At 41.2% G+C, this 17,796-nt stretch overlaps 2 protein-coding genes across 7 annotated transcripts in view; one reads left to right on the forward strand and one right to left on the reverse strand.

Moving 5' to 3' along the window:
• Positions 1-17,796, reverse strand: part of LOC149228165 (autophagy protein 5-like) — a 364,837-nt gene that overhangs the window by 290,334 nt on the left and 56,707 nt on the right. For 4 of the 6 annotated variants that reach the window (XM_089378072.1, XM_089378071.1, XM_089378070.1 and 1 more), the window contains exons 2-3: positions 8,561-8,685; positions 7,861-7,927 (exon numbers count right to left, since the gene is read on the reverse strand). In XM_089378072.1, coding sequence (XP_089234198.1) covers positions 7,861-7,927; positions 8,561-8,685 — 192 coding nt within the window. The remainder of the gene's footprint in view (positions 1-7,860; positions 7,928-8,560; positions 8,686-17,796) is intronic. The other 2 variants (XM_089378074.1, XM_089378073.1) reach the window with 1 other exon arrangement.
• On the forward strand, positions 10,072-12,633 carry LOC149228166 (uncharacterized). The gene is made up of 2 exons (XM_089375650.1): positions 10,072-11,831; positions 11,963-12,633. The coding sequence occupies exon 1, from the start codon at positions 10,093-10,095 to the stop codon at positions 11,584-11,586; it is 1,494 nt and encodes a 497-aa protein (XP_089231776.1). The 5' UTR covers positions 10,072-10,092; the 3' UTR covers positions 11,587-11,831; positions 11,963-12,633.

Consider the following 17,796-nt stretch of genomic DNA (forward strand, 5'->3'; position numbering starts at 1 on the left):
AATTAGATGTGAGACTAATCTTGTATTCTAGTATGATTCCTCTGCGTAATGTATTGGTATGGATCTCTGTTCGAATATGGTTTCCTCGGCATATTATAGTCTCAACATAACAGATCTCAGCTCAGTCATATGTGATCCCTTGACGCAGTAGTCCTGACACTGAAATACATGGTTTCGTCTCCAATATAGTCACGACTTTGTCTCTAGCTTCACTAATATGTTGTAAGGTATAGCATGTAGCCGCAGTGATAACAAGCACGGAAGAACCGCAGGTAGAGCCGCATGCATAACATGGTAGCCGCAGTGATACAGTCAGCCGCAGTAATGAAACCACCGTCGAGATCCCTCACAGTCAATGAAGAATGCATACGCAGTCAAAAGCAACGGAGCTATGAAGAGCCGCAGTCATATATGAAGCCGCAGTGAGCCGCAGTTATATATGGAAACGTAGTTAACCGCAGTTATATATGGAGCCGCAGTCATCTCCACATGAAGCTGAGGCCAAGGGTTTGACTGCACCTCGCTATAAGAACAGTCATCAACTCGGGAGACAGTAGCCTCAGAATATAAGTAGATAAACATATCTCGGTGCTCTCACAATAGTGCATTCGCAGTCACAGTGAGGAAAAGGTTTTCAATTATACGGTGGCATACATGTAGCAGCCCTAACACAATGAAACAGCAGTGAGACGGTGGCATATGTGTAGTAGCTCCAACACAATGAACAACAGTGATAGAACTCTCGGCAAACTATCTCTGCAGAATCGTGTTGATGAAATAAGTTTCCATGATGCACAATATTCAGATCTGTGATCTCAATCTAAATATCAGTATCGTACATTTGCTCAGCATATTAATATGCAGTCACCATGACAAGGATCATAAGCAGTAATGTTTATGATGGTTATAGTCTCTACATAATGAGAATGATAAAGATGAACAGTCTCAGTTCATGATGAGGAAAGATGCAGTGTAAATGGGCATGCTAAGCAAGGGCAACATGATGATGAATGACGTACATTAGCAAGGGCAGCATGATGATGAGATCAGGAGCAGCTCAGTCATCAAGGTTCAATACATGTGACAGTACAACATGGTGTCACATAGTTGTGTGCAGCAAATGGACTACGATAGGTGAAGTCGTCACCTTGGAGAATCAGTTGAAGCAGAATGTCTTCAACTGATCTCATCGCTATACGAAATGATCTATGCTCAGATCTAGACAAGTCAAAGTGTTGACTTCTGTTGTAAATGTACCAAGTGCTATTCCTCAAGAACAAGTTGAAGAATATAAAGAAGGGCCGAGACGAGTCTATTCAAACTTTCTTTATGAAGTTGACCGAAACCAGGAACAATCTGCTAGCTATTGGGGAGACAATAGCTGATCGTGAGATGGTTCTCACCGCACTTGGAGGACTTCCATATGAATGGCAAGTATTCACAACTACCATTCTCAACAATAATACCATCCCTAACCTTGATGAGCTTCTGTCTAGATGTATGCAAGAAGAAACAAGGATGAAGGAATTTGATAATGAAAGAAATGCTGCCTATGTTGCTCATTCCCGAAAGAAGAACTCTGGTGGTTCCTAGGACTATTGTGGAAGCTGCCCGTGCCATGCTATGTGACCAGGGTCTTCCAAAGTTTCTGTGGGGAGAAGCTGCAAATACTGTTGTGTACATTCAAAACCGATGCCCTCATTCCGCTTTGGACTCCAAAACTCCCGAAGAGGTTTTCTCTGGTAAGAAATCTGATGTCTCACATTTTAGAATTTTTTGGATGTCCTGTCTATTTTCATGTGCCGAAAGAAAAGAGAAGTAAGCTGGATGCTACTGGGAAGAAAGGAATGTTTGTGGGCTACAGTGAGACTTCTAAGGCAAATAGAGTTTATGTACCTGGTCAAAGGGAAGTAGAGATAAGCCATGATGTCACTTTTGACGAAGATGCTTCCCTGAAGAAAGTAGTAGATCTTCCTAGATCTGAAGAAAACCATGAAGAAAGACCTGGAAATCTGGAAGAACCCCAGGATGAGACTATGCCTGATGTTGAAGGGCCAATGGACCCTATTGATCCTTCCCCTTCTCTAGGAAAGAGGCCATCATGGCTCAGGGACACCCTCGAAGATGCTGAGGGTCTTGCTGCCCCAGGGGGAACATTCCGAGAAAGCAAGAAGCCGTGTAGATACCAAGGGTATCTAGCTGCCATGAGTACTATTATACAATCTGAACCTGGATCTTTTGAAGAAGCCATCAAGCATCAAGTCTGGAAGGATGCTATGCATGAAGAATATGAGGCTATTATGAAGAATGATGTCTGGGATGTGGTCCCGAGACCGAAGGACAAATCTGTTGTCACCGCTAAATGGCTCTACAAGATTAAACATGGATCTGATGGGAGTGCTGAAAAGTTTAAGGCAAGATTTGTTGCCCGTGGCTTCTCTCAAAAGGAAGGAATTGACTATGACGATATATTTGCACCTGTGGCTCGATATACCACCATCTGATCCATCATAGCCCTTGCTGCTACGCAAGGATGGAGTCTTCATCAGATGAATGTCAAGACCGCTTTTCTGCATGGTGCAATAAAGGAAGAGGTGTATGTAGAACAACCTCTGGGATTTGAAGTTCAAGATCGAGACACTTATGTCTGCAGGTTGAAGAAAGCCCTCTATGGGTTAAAGCAAGCACCCAGAGCTTGGTATGAGAGGATGGATAGTTACTTGATGAAGCTGGGCTTCACTCGAAGCAATGCTGATCCAAACCTTTACTTTAAGGTTGAGGAAGGAAAGCCTCTCATTCTAGTGCTGTATGTGGACGACCTCTTCCTGACAGGTGATGACCCTCTCATTCATCAATGTAAGAGGGAGCTTGCTGCTGAGTTCGAGATGAAAGACCTAGGACTGATGCACTATTTCCTAGGCCTGGAGGTCTGGCAGAGACCTGGAGAGATTTTCCCTTCTCAAGGAAAGTATATTATGAAGCTTCTGGAAAGATTTGGGATGGTGGACTGTAAGTCCGTGTCGACACCAATGGAACTCAACTTTAAGAAGTTGAGTGGCAGCGCTGCAGGGCCTATCTTGGCCAATCCTACTGAGTATCGTCAACTCATAGGAGCTTTGATGTTCTTAGTGAACACCCGTCTGGACATATGTTTTGCAGTGAATACTTTGAGTCAACAGATGGTTGAGCCTCATCATTTTCACTGGGTTGGTGCCAAGAATCTTTTGAGATATCTTCGGGGCACGATAAACCATGGGCTGAGATACACTGCCGGGAGTGTGATACTCCGAGGATATACTGATGCCGATTGGGCTGGCAGTGTGGTGGATCGTAAGAGCACATCTGGATGCTGTTTCAATCTTGGTTCTGCTTCGATCTCATGGATGAGCAGGAAGCAGAAGTCGGTGGCTTTGAGCACCGCGGAGGCCGAATACATTGCTGCTAGTATGGCCTGTTGTGAAGCAGTTTGGTTGAGGAAGCTCTTTAGTGAGCTGTTCCAACATGTGCTGGATACCACTGTAATACTCTGTGATAATCAGAGTGGGATTCGTATGACTGAGAATCCTGTGTTCCACGACCGATCCAAGCATATTGATATCAGGTACCACTTTATCCGGGATATGGTACAGCGAGGCGCCGTAAGGCTCTATCATATAGGAACTGATGAGCAGGTCGCGGATATTCTCACTAAGCCCCTGGGGAAGGTCAAGTTCCTAACCTTCCGTGAGAGTCTTGGTGTCGTGGAAAGACCCTATGATGTGGGTCCTGTTGGACGATGAGCTCTGGGAGCTCTGGGGGGCTTTGGGGATAGCTTCTCGGAGCTATAAGCACTCATAATGCTTCTGCCCCACCCTTGTGATTATTGAGCTGGTTCGCCACTCATTTAATCTGTGCCCCGTATGCATCCTACCCATTGAGTTCAGGGCTCATGGGAAGTACCTCTCATTTGGCCAATGAGGTGTGGAAAAGCTAGAGACTATTAGCAAAGACTGATGGACGCATCAGAGATTGCCGTACTCTCTATCTAGGATGGCATGGTCCAACCACTTGATCTGGGATCAAGATTTGTGAGGTCTAGGACCTCTGGAACTGATTATGTCAGTCAGGGAATGATGTCTTTGTGACTGACCCACTTCTGTTCTGAAATAAAGAAGCCAGCAAAGCAAGTTTCGGCGGGATGACTCACGATGTTAATTGCACTAATAGATGGAGTTCTCCCTAGCTGAGAGGGAGTGTTAAATTTGGACAACTAGGTCCAAACTCCATGTTCTGATGCTCAGATTAAGAGGCTAATATTTTTGTTGGATTCCTCTTTCTGAGAGGTGTAAAATCCATATAAAAATAGTCTTAATCCGATGAGCAGAACTTATATTTTGAATTTATTATTCTTAATAAATTATATGTGCAAAGGTCAGCCAGTTTTGTAATGTAGGCTCACATGCCCAACAGATGTGTCACACACCCTCATTGATGGATATATATATACAGGAAAAGTTGGAGAGAATTTGATCACAACACAACTCACATCTTCCTCTCTCATCCTAAAAAATACGAGCTACCTGGAGGACGAATTTCAGCCACACGTGGGAAGGACGAAGAGGATTTTTTTTTCTGCTGCTAGGGTTTCGCAGAAGTTTGACCAGCGTTGACTTTGGTCAACGCTTGGTCCAAACAAGCTGAAATCTTGTGGGTTGTTGTGACACATGCTGGGCTGGCTGACCAAAGGAGACTTTGCTGGTTGAAGCATCCTGTTGACCGCCGAAACAAACACATACATTTTTCTTGTTTCTGATTTGTCTTCTGTAAGATCTGATTATATGTTCTATCTGCATTTTGCTTATCTACTTGTATGATTACTGTGAGAAAAGTGAAATTGCTCTTAGCATAGAACAAATACAAAACTTAACAACTTCTGATGTATATGTACTCTCTCTCTCTCTACTGAACTATTGAAGAACATAAGAAGAATTGATCAAGGGTTTCCCCACATTGGGGTTTGTCCCTGGCTGGCGCCATATCTTGTGTCCTCTCGTCTTGGCTTGTTTTTATGCGATTTATGTTTATGTTCTATCTGCATTTTACTATCATGCTAAATGTGATTGCTAATCTGGAATTGATATTGAGCTAAATGGAAAAATTGAAGGAAAATGCTCTAAGCATAGAACATACCTAAAATTAACAGAAGAGCATCATGGAAGATAAAAAATCTCAGGAAGGAATTCAGCAAGTTTGTATAAAGGATAAGTTGACCTCTAGCATGCAGCATGACTAGTACTCTCCTTACACTACCTCTAGGGACCCTAAGTCGAGATAAGTTGATAGTGAAAATGTACACCTATTCAATTTTATACATAAGTTCTATTTTGAACATAATGCTACCATTGTCAAATGACTCAAAGAAAATGTCCTGTCCCTTCCCAAAAGAATTTGTAACAGGTTTTGTCTCTTCACAATTTTGTACAAATTTTGCTAAGGAAAAGGACCCAAGCAATTTTGACTTAGGAACTTAGGAGAAATGAGGCCAGATTAATTTGCTATTGGAAGGTGGGGCCACCCACGTGGGAAAACGCATTGGGCAATTCAAATTGCCTTGGAGGGAAATCGCATGGCTGTTGGAGGGGGCCCACACGAGGAAAGGGAGGCCCACAAAGTCATAAGGAGGAAGAGCTCCTCACTTGGGGGATCATTCACTTTTGCATATTGAAAATCACTAGACTATTTGCTTGAGCTGCTTAGCCGAGTCAACTGGCTTAGCCACGAATCTCTCAAGCAAGAGATTCAACCTTACCTTCGGTGGACTATGGGTGCCACCCTAGGAAGGCAGTTTCATAGCACTTTGAAGAGCACCAGGGAGGATTCATAGCCAACACATTCAGCCACAAACTAGCAGTGCGTATTTCTGGGCCAGTCAGAGAAGGGAACACGCAGTTGTGGATAGAGCTTCATTGGGCGAGCACTAGCCGAAGGAACCTGGAGAGTTGAAGGACATTAGGAGGTCAGCACTTCGGAGAAGTTTTGGAGCAGGTGGGTGCAGCAAATAGGCAGTTCGAAACCCAGTCTTGGAGGACAGCGCAAAGGGCCAGACTGGACATTACGTGGGTCTTGAGGGGAAGAGCCACAGCACCAGAATCACACTTGGGAAGGAAAGAAATTCATAGGGGTTCTCATTCCGATGATTTGGGGCAGTTTTGGAGAGCTTTTCCAGCTTCATTCAAATAGGCCGAGTTTGCCAATTTCAGCAGAGGACAGGCTCCTTGGGGATCGAATTTCAAAAGTGTGAACTAGGCCAAACCCTTCCTAGGTTTTGGTGGGTTTTTGCTAAGGATCCAGTATCTGAAGTTTTATAATTTTCTGAGAACAGGAAGCAGTGATTCCAGCCTTTTTGTTCCAGCAAACAGCGCAGTTTTTGGGCAGCGCAGATCAGTTCTAGAGCAGCAGTTGGGCAGCCCTCATATTAGTGTTTTCTCACCTGGGTTTTGTCGCACATGTCCTTGGAGACAATCCCAGGTGCACCATTACATTCACTGATGTATTTTCCTTTGATGATTTAATAAAATGGCTCAGCAGTTCTCTATTTCCAGCGTTTTCATGGGTGTATGATGTTAAATTCGCATTTCTGATTGCTGGATTGTCTGCTTGCTTTGTTTATCACTTAATTTCCTATTTAGGAACATTACAGAAAACTGACAAATATTGTTGAGTAGACTTGTCTCACTGTGTCAAAGTTGCCTGACTTGGTCAAAACTGTCAACAACTTATTAGGTTTAGGTAATACTCATCACAGCTCAGGCATTTCTTAAATTTCACCCCTCAAATAAACCCTCAAAAAGATTTTTCTTAGTTCATTTTTTGCAATTTTTCAGCCTTTCTTTCAGCTCTTTCACATTTTCTTAAGGTGCCTTTCTACACAAGCAAATGCCTATGTTGATGTCTAGATGATGGTTTCTTCATGGAATGGTATTGTCTCTAATTCCTTTCTGTATGTGAAATTTTGCAGAGTGGAAATTGACACTTATACTTTAGCTTGCCAACTCATTGTTGAGTTCAAGTTGTGACTTTTGATGCTGCATCAGGAGCTTGTGGAAATGGGCAGACCAACCAGGGCTGGCATTCTAAATAATATAAAAGAGTAACATAAGATTATTTTCCAGAAATGATGTTATGTTCCAAGAGAAGAGTTGACAGTTGTTACATTTCTAATTGTTAGACCCCCAAGGAATTCTTTGTCATCCATTACTGTCATGCTAGATGATGGTCTAAATTCCATGTCCACTTCAAAATGTGTTGAGGACTGGATGAGTAAAACACTGAAAGGAAGGGAGGAATTCATTACACTTTTGATCCATATTCCAATTCATAAATAAGTAGGTAATGTCCTAGAAAAGTCCTGAGGTCCTTTATATGACATTATTTGCCTTCAACTACAATTGCTTCTATATGCATTCGCCAGCAACATGTTACTGTAAGAGATACCCATACCAAACACTGACATAAAGCTAACACCAGATCTTCATCCAAGGCTTCTACATTACCTAACATCTGGTCCCTCTGTAGATTTATTGGGCGTTGTCTAATATCTTGTGAGAAATGACCCTCAATGCATATAATTGTGCTTCAGGCCAAGCACTGACCCATATAACTTTGTTGAACATTAAGGTTTATTGAAGATACATTTGGAGACAAATATATAGAAGATGGTTCAATATAGCTGCTAAAGTTTCTGCTTAAATTTGGAATAAAGAAAACATCACAAAACCTAGGAAAGCAAGTCAAATTGACACTTGAACACAAAGGCTACAACTCCCAGAAAATCATATTTTGCATTCAATTATAATTTCCAAGATGCCATGAGCCTCTTACTACTATATTCCATGGCCTTTCCGGCTCTGCACAAAGAAGATCAAACAAGACTCCAGTTGGAATGTACCTACAAACAAGCAAAGTAGGCATTCAGGTTTATAAAGCTTTGACACAAATCTACAAACAAATAATAACCAATACGCAAATCATAAGATGTCCAGGATTGATATAATTAATAACCATACAGTGCATAAAAGTTTATATCAGGATATTTACCCCACTTTATTTAAAATTTTGTTACAGAGCCTCATCTTGTCCCAATGTTCACATATCATTCCTTTTACTCATTTTACAAGTTCATCATTGCATATAATCCTTCCTAGGCTCTTCTTATTATGCCAACAAATGAAATGTCGGTTATATGAATATATTAGCTAAAATATTACGATGAAAGACAGCCTAAGTAACACTGTCGACTAGGAAATCAACTAAATGAAGTTTTAAACTATGGAGTTTTTGACGGAAGAATAAAATGACCAACTCCTCAAAAAATAGACTCGCCCATTTCCAAGTTAACAAAGAAAAAATGCACAATCCAACCCCACTAAATATGATAGTAATGTTTGATGTTAGAATAAGAGATGGTTTAAAAGAAAAATAAATGGTCACTTCATTTTTTAAGATTACGGCACAACTGTACAATAAAACACAATACCAAACAAAGGAAACAGAGAGCTTTGCAGTTATCTTTAGTATTTACCATTTCAAAGGTAAGCCTCTGTAGTCAAACCATACTGTATCTGTTCCAGGAGGCAAGGAACTCTGAAAATGAGGTTTTATGACAGGAATAAGAAGAGGAAGGTATCCATTACGAGGAGCCAAGACCTGAAAAACACATTAAAAGATAATATAAGAACACAGGTACATAAAGCATGTTGAAATTCAATTGCAAGATTGAATTTCTGATCATGATAATTACTTGTGATTGATATATGTTTACTTTTAGCATTATCTTCATTCAATTATGTCATCAAGCGATTATACATTTAATTATGCAAGAAAGTAGAGATCACCGTGCACAAGAAACAAGAGACACCAGAAATTAGGCCAGAGGCCAGGGCAAAACCCACAAGGGGAAAACCCAGCAAACCTTTCATCATAGAATCAATTCAAAAAGAGAGACATCAAAGTCAAGATCATAGGCAAACCCACCAGTAAGATGACAACCTCAGCAATCCTTCAAGTAGCCAAGTCAACCATCCACAAACTTCAGTCAAAGGTCTGCAATAGGGGCCAAATTTCGGCCTGACTCTCCAACAGAAATCACATACTTCACCACAGAGAAATTTGGGTCTGACCTCAGGAAGCAATTAGCAATTATAGAAACTTTGGCCCTGTCAGAACCAGTGTTGTTAAAATCGCGATTTTATCGTAAAATCGCGATTTTTTCATTTAGCCGATTCAAATCGCGATTTTTATACATAAAAATCGCCACTTTTTTTTATAGCGATTTTTTCGAAAAAATCGCGATTTTTTATGTTAAAATCGCCGGGCACGGGGGCAGCGCTCTTTTTATATGGAAAATCGATTTTTCTTTTATTTCATTCAGCAGTCCGCGCGGAGGAGGAGGAGAAGAAGTGAGGGAGAGGGTTGCCGTCGGATTTGGGAGCGAATCCAAGCGATTTTAGGAGGAATCCAAGCCAAGATCACCAATTTGTCCATAAACCAGGTATGTAGATTAATTTTTTTTTGTTTTGGTTCTATAAAAACCTTGTTTTTCATTGTTTTTAAAGAATTTTTGGAAATTTTTCATTGATTTGGGATGGGTTGTTTGTTATGACTATGAGAACCAATTTTTTATTTTTATTTTCTCATTTTCTTTAAACATTGTTTATTTTTTTTTATTTTTCATTGTTTTTTGGCATTTGGTTGGGTAACTTGGGTTTAGAAATTGGGATTTTGGAAATAATTAGCTTGTAATTTTGCAAATGCTAAATTGTAATTTGTATTTACTATTATCATTTATGTAATCCTAAATTCCTATTTCCTAATCCTTATTTTTCCATAGGTTTGCAAATTCAAAATTCAAAAACAAACATGCCAAGGAAATTGGATCCTTTCTGGGAATATGGTGACCCTAAAACTCCGAATGATAGACAAAACTTGTATTGCAAGTTGTGTGGAAAGGAAATATTCGGGGGGATATACAGGTTGAAGTTCCACCTTGCACAAATCCCTGGACGTGATGTGGGGCCCTGTCTAAAGACAAATGCTGAAATTATCCAAAAAGCCATGAGAGCATTGGGAGAATTAGAGCACACTAGAGACGCCAAAGAAGAACTCAAAAGGCAACTAAAAAGGTCAGCTGAAGGAAGTGGGCCAAGTGGCACAGGTTCTACTGCAGCGTCAGTCAATCCGGTAGCTGCATCATCATATTTTGTTCCTCGAACCACACCTGGTTCACAACCAACTATTGGTTCAATGCTAAAAAGAACTGAAAAAGAAAAAGCTGACAAGTTGATGACAAAATTTCTCCTCTGGAGTGATATTCCTTTCAGCATTATAAGGAATAATCCATTTTTCCAACCTACTGTTGATGCTATTGCCAGTGTTGGCCCGGGGTACAAACTCCCTTCTCTTCATGATTTCAGAGGCCGGCTTCTTCAAGATGAAAAGCGTGACTGCACCCAAAGATTGGAGGATTTTAGGGCATCATGGGCACAAACAGGATGCACTGTTATGTCAGATGGTTGGACTGACCAAAAGGGGAGAACCCTTATAAACTTCTTGGTTAGTTGTCCCTTGGGGACTATGTTTATCAAATCTGTTGATGCAACTCATCAAATCAAAGATGCAAAAACTTTATGTGATTTGCTGGATGTGTTTATTTTGGAGGTGGGTGCAGAAAATGTTGTCCAAGTCATAACGGACAATGCTGCAAATTATGTTGCTGCTGGTAGAATGCTTATGGACAGGCATCCTGCTTTATTTTGGACACCTTGTGCTGCCCATTGTATTGATTTGATGTTAGAGGACATTGGGAAAATTCCCTTTGTCAAAGAGGTTGTTGACTCATCAAAAAGCATCACAAAATTTATTTACAATCACACATCTGTGCTTAGCTTGATGAGAAAATGCACCAACAACAAAGAGTTGGTGCGCCCCGCCATTACACGGTTTGCGACGAGTTTCATATCTCTTCAATCCCTCTTGAATTCTATGTGGGATTTGAAGAGAATGTTTCTTTCAGAGGAGTGGCGTGCTTCGTCAATGAGCCGCAAACCAGAAGGAGAGGCCGTCTGCAGACTAGTTTCATACCAGGAAGACTTCTGGGCGGGAGTGCAGGAGGTGTGCGCTGTTACAGAACCTTTGGTAAAGGTTCTTCGGTTGGTTGATGCTGAGAAGCCCGCAATGGGCTATTTGTATGAAGCCATGGACAGGGCCAAAGAAGCCATTCGGTCCTACTATGATGACAAGGGAGATGATGGGTTCCAGAGACAACTCCTTCTATGGAACGTCATTGATGAGCGATGGAACAACACACTCCATCGTCCCATTCATGCTGCTGGCCTTTTCCTGAACCCTGCATTTTCTTATGCATGTGGGTTTAATTTTGATGTTGAGGTCGTGGAAGGATTATTAACCTGTGTCCAGAAGATGGTGAGAACTCCAGAAGAAAAATTGGAGGTCTCTAGACAAATTGAGCAATATAAGTTGTCAGCTGGCACATTTGGCTTTGAGATGGCTGTCATTGATAGGACGGTTAAAATGCCAGGTATTTTTTAGTTTGTAGTATGTACTTTGTAACTTTGTTTCAAATTTCATTGTTTCTTCAAATTCCATTTTTTTCTTATGTTTATTTAAAATTTTATTTGTAATTTTGTTGTAGACGCATGGTGGAAGATGTATGGTGGCAGAGTACCCCTTTTGCAAAATCTTGCCGTACGCATCCTCAGCCAAACATGCAGCTCCTCGGGATGTGAGCGCAATTGGAGTGTATTTGAAAAAATACACAACAAGAAGCGCAATAGGTTAACACTTAAACATTTAAAATATTGCAAATTTCCAAATAAATTTTTGAATTCATTAAAGTTTTAAACAATATTTTTTTTATAATATTAATTATTAATTATTAATTTATTATTTCATGAACTTTGTACAGGTTGGAGTCCCATAGACTTAATGACATGGTCTATGTCTACTACAATCTTCGATTGTGGGTGAAACAACTAGAGAAGACACCTGATACGGAAGCCATCTCATTGGATGGGATTGACACCACTGCTGAATGGAGGGTTGAGACCGAGAGGCCTCTCATGGATCCCACTGAGGATTGGTTAGTGCAGGATGAGGGGGAGGAGGAGGGGGAGGAGGAGGAGCAGGAGCAGGAGCAGGAGCAGGAGCAGGAGGAGGAGGAGTTGGAGGAGCAGGAGGAGGAGGTGACACCGCCTACCCGGGCTACCCGGGCTACCACTACCAGAGGACGTGGTCTCCGTCCACCTCGGCCTCCTGTAGCTGCTACTACTAGTTCTTCAGCTTCTAGAGCACGTCAGACTCCACTGCCATTTCCACCACCACAGGCACCAGCTTCTACATCTAGAGGGAAAGAGAAAGTTGTGCCATTTTCTCGCAAGAGGGGCAGAGGAAATCAATAGGATTAGACTTTCATTTTATTGTATATGACATTATGACATGATGAGATACATTATCATATTTTTTGTTGATATTTTGAGGCTGAGTTGGACTTGGGACTCAGGACTTACTATTCAGGACATGATTCAATGTTATGTGTGATTTTAGCGCTAGAAATGATATTAAACATCTTATATATTAGTTTTTTTATCATATTTATGTGTCAATGTATTTATTTTATGTTGTAGATGGTTTAGATATTAAAAAAATTGAAAAAAAATGAAAAAAAATGAATATTTTTGTGCCAAACGATTTTTTCCCGCTTTTTTCCGATTTTTTCCCGATTTTAACGATTTTTTCCGCTTTTTTCCCGGCGCCGATTAAATCCCGATCGCGATGTGTGCAACACTGGTCAGAACACACATGTATGATGTGAGCAGCACAAAAAGTAGTCTTCACATGTGCAATTTCTTCTTCTTTTCTTCCAGCTTCATCCTCCATTTTCTTATCCTTCTTCGCATAAGAAAGAGCAGAAAGATATCTCTTGATGATGATCCATGAATTGCCAAATGAGGGACATCAAGTGACCTTATATATAGCTTCTTTGGGGGCCGAATAGGTGCCTCTCAAAGGCCGAGCCGACTTGTCATTGTAGTATTAAAAACCAGCCGGTCTGAACCTGAAACCAGTCAAACCGGCCGTTTCACTGGCTAAACCATTCAAACCGGCCAAGAAACCCAGTCAGACCACCTGTTTCGCCCTATCTTTTTTTAAATGGGCCTACCCAGCCGGTTTATGGATAAACTGGCCAGTTACATCATAAACCGGCCAGCTCATTGCCACACCAGCCGCAGCCCCACCAGCGATTTCTTGGAGGCTTGTGAGGTGGTTTGCAGGGAAACTAAGGGTTGTTTGCCTCCAAAAATAGCCCCCCCAAGCCAATAAAAGGAGGTTGCCTCACACATCTCATTTGGAGTTTTTGTGAGTTTCATTAGGAGTTTGGAGAGTGTTGAGTTTTTGTTGGAGTAGTCATCATGGAGGCTTGAAGTTGGACTTGAAGCTATTTTGGAGATAGTTTGGAGTTGTTACTAGAGTTAGCATCTTCAAGAGGAGGCTAAAGAAGCTAGTTTGCATTTCCAGGTAAGGCTTTTCACTTGAAAAAATCCGTATTTCACTGTTGTTTCACTTGAAAAAATCCGCATTTCACTGTTGTCTATGTATTTAATTTTTTTATGTGTTCTATGCTACATTGCTATCAAAGCTCTAGTTCTATGCTATCAAATTTTGTAGGCTAAATATGCCCCATTTTTTTCCCAAATTTATCTTCGGATTTCCATTTTTCTTAGCTGCAATTTTTTTTAATTGCCAGATTTCTTTGCAAATTTCAAATATTTCTAGCCATCATGCATCCAAAAGCCAAGGACACTGCATTAGCTCATTGTGACGTGATTGATGGAAAAATGATATGCAAATTTCGCAATAAACCTATGGGAGCTGGAGGTATCCTCAAGTTGAAACAACACTTGGTTGGGATAAGAGGCCAAGTAAAGCCATGTGATGCACAAAAGGAAGCAACCGGTCCTGTTAGGGTAGAATACCTTGCCAAGTTTGAGAAGTTTGAGGAGAATAAGGCTAGGGAGAAGGTTATCCAAGAAGAAATTACAAGGAAGAAGGAAATTTTACAAGCCATGAAAGAGAGTGGGTATGATGATTTTGAGATTCAAGACTCCTCTTCTATCCCTTCCACCAATGACCCCTTTCACTATGTTCCTCCTGCTCTTGGGTCTTATCATCAAGGCCAACAATCTAAAGGAACAAAGAGGATGAACATCCAGAGTTATTTCTCATCCTCTGCCACTGCCTCTGCTAATCCCACTTCCTCAGATCCTCCCAATCAAGTCTAACTCAGCATCAACCCACTTTGGATGACCACTGGAAAAGCAATGAAAAGAATCTTCTTTTCAATACATTTCTAGATGGTGGCATGATGCAGATATCCCATTTAATGTTGCCTACTCACCTTATTACCAAGCTATGTGGGACTCTGTTACAGCTGCAGGAAAGGGCTTCAAAGGCCCTACTATGCATGACTTGAGGGGAGCTCTTCGCAAAAAGATATTTTTTCCATTGATGAGCATTTGGTTGAGTATAGAGAGTCATGACTCAAAACAAGTTGTTCCATCGTGTTAGATGGATGGACCAATGGAAAGAACCGCACTATCATTAATTTCCTTGCTCCTTTCCCTCAAGGAACCATGTTTTTTAGATCAGTTGATGCATCTGATAAGGTGAAGGATGCAAACCTTCTATTTGAGCTTTCGGATGACATTATTCAGCAAGTGGGGGAGCAGAATGTAGTGCAATTCATCACAAATAATGCCTCAAACTATGTTCTTGCTAGAAAGATGCTAGAGTCCAAATATAAGACCATATTTTCGATTGCATGTCGTTAATTTTAGTTAACAATGTGTTAATTTTATATAACAATGGTATGTTCTATGCTTTAGAGCCATTTACTTCAATTTTTCTTATAAGCCCAATATCAAATTCCATATTAGCAATCACATTAACATTGATAGTAAATGAAGATAGAACATAAACGATAAGTAGAAGACAAGCTAAGACAAGAGGACACAATATTTGGCGGATGCCATGGAAAAACCCCAATGTGGGGAAAACCCTTTGATCAAATCTTCTTATTATTCTTCAAAAGTTCAGCAGAGAGAGAGTACTTCAAACAAAATTTTCCTACCCAATCATCCAGTCAAATAGCAATCAACAGGATGCCCTAACCAGAAAGTCAATGTCAAACCAGCAAAAAGTCTCCTCCAAATTAGCTCAGTCAAACCTAGTCAACTCAGCCTCCAAAGACAGTGCAAATCAGCCCAAAACAATCCTAAAAAATCCGATCAAACCTGGTCAATGCACAGTCAACTCTGTGGTCAAAAGGGCTGCATTCAATGCAGGTCAAATAGCTGCAAATACCTCGCTTTTTGTGCCAGGAGATGTAGCCTAAAGAAATCAGACTTTCTACCTGAAAAACACAGTCAAAGGTGGAGGTTTGACCCTCGGTCAACGCTACTACAATTTGCCCAAAACAAATCTGAAATTTTCGGCCTACAATTTCAATCAACCCAAGTCAATGCCTAGAGAAGAAGATGATCTTGTTTGTTGTACGAAACAATGAGAAGAAGAGAGAGAAAGATGTGTGTTGAGGTGTGTACATATGAGGAAAATGCCTCTTCTATTTATCCACAACATTGTGGGTGAAGAGACACAATGGTTGCGCTTTATGAACCTACATTTGATTGGAGTCGACCTTAATAATTTGTCCATAGAAGAAATAAATTCATAATTCCATTTTTGCTTGTCAAAATGAGATGATCTTTAGATCAATCCTGCACCTCTCGGAAAGAGGAATCCAATAAAATTATCATCTCCATCATATGAGTTGTCCAAGGTGGATTTTGGCCCTAGTTGCCAATTTTAACACTCCCTCTCAACTAGGGAGAAATCCACTTGCCAAACCATCTGTCAATCTGTACCATCTCTGACATCCCTACTCTGCTCTGCTTTGTTGAACCATGAAGAAATAATGAAGAAGAAATGATCGAGAGTGTATCATACCACTCTCCACTAACCTGAAGTCAATCTCCATTGATCCCAGATCAATATCAAACATCCTAGCATAGGCAGTACAGTAGTACACGATGCGTCCATCAGTAGTACTATGGTCCCTATCCTCATTTCCAAACTCATTGGCCAGATGAGAGGTACTTCTCATGAGTCCCGGACTGCATGGGTAGGATGTATCGACAGGGGAAGGTGAACCACTCATCCTGCTCATATGCCACAGGAGAAGGTGAACCACTCATCCTATGCATATATCAACCATCATGGGGTATCACAGGGGAAGGTGAACCACTTACCCTATACACAACGCACCACTAGGGGAAGGTGAACCACTCACCCTACAGTCGCTCATAGATCCAAGTACCCCAAGCCCCCCCGGAGCTCCCAGAGCTTAATATCCAACTCAAACGAGGCCCTCATAAGAGGGTCTCTCCACGACTCCAAGTCGTTCACGAAAGGTTAAGAATTTGACCTTCCTGAGGGGCTTCGTAAGAATATCTACGACCTACTCATCAGTCCCAATGTGATGAAGCCTAATTGCTCCCCGTTGCACCATATCCCGGATAAAGTGGTACCTGATATCAATATGCTTGGAGCGTTCATAAAACACGGGATTCTCAGAAAGACAAATCCCACTTTGGTTGTTGCAGTAGATCACTATGGTATCCAACACATGCCCAAACAACTCACTAAAGAGCTTCCTCAACCAAACAGCTTCACAGGAGGCCATACTAGCAAAAATATATTCGGCCTCAGCAGTGCTCAAAGCTACCGATTTTTGCTTCCTGCTCATTCAGGATATCGAAGCAAAACCTAATAAGAAGCAACATCCTGATGTGCTCTTACGATCCAACACACTGCTAACCAAGTCAGCATCTGAATAACCATGGAGCCTCAAATTCCCGGCAGTGTATCTCGGTCCATAGGTGATTGTGCCCTAGAGATATCTCAAAAGATTCTTGGCAGCAATCCAATGTATGTGATGAGGCTCGACCATAAATTGACTCAATGTATTCACTAAAAAGCATATGTCTGGACGAGTTCACTAAGAACATCAGGACCCTCACGAGTTGACGATACTCAGAAGGATTTCCCAAATCGTGCCTAGCAACACTTCCGCATAACTTCTTGAAGTTGAGTTCCATCGAAGTAGTCACGGACTTACAATCCACCATCCCAAATCTTTCAAGTAGCTTCACAATGTATTTTCCTTGGGAAAGGAAAATCTCACCTGGCTTTTGCTAGACCTCCAAACCTAAGAAGTAGTGCATCAATCCTAGGTCCTTCATCTCGAATTCGGAAGCCAACTCCCTCTTGCATTGATAAATAAGATGGTTTGCACCTGTCAGAAAGAAATCATCCACATAAAGTACCAATATAAGAGGTCTATCATTTGCAACCTTGAAGTAAAGGTTTGGATCAGCTTCACTTCTTGTAAAACCCAGCTTCATCAAATAGTTGTCAATCCTCTCATACCAAGCTTGGTCAACTTGCTTCAACCCATAAAGGGCTTTCTTCAACCTGCATACATGTGTCTTTTAATCTTGAACTTCGAACCCCTCAGGTTGTTCCACATAGACTTGCTCCTTAAGTGAACCATGCAAGAAGGTAGTCTTGACATCCATTTGATGTAAATTCCATCCTTGACAAGCAGCAAGGGCAATGATCGAATGAATGGTGGTATATCGAGCAACTAGCTCAAATATCTCATCATAGTCCACACATTCCTTT

This window comes from Pinus tabuliformis, chromosome J (assembly GCF_031772625.1).
Source record: "Pinus tabuliformis cultivar Carrire ecotype Pingquan chromosome J, CPIR1, whole genome shotgun sequence".
Lineage (NCBI taxonomy): Eukaryota > Viridiplantae > Streptophyta > Pinopsida > Pinales > Pinaceae > Pinus > Pinus tabuliformis.

Coding starts and splice junctions, on each gene's coding strand:
- LOC149228166 (XM_089375650.1), top strand. CDS start 10,093: ATGAGAGCATTGGGAGAATTAGAGCACACTAGAGACGCCAAAGAAGAA.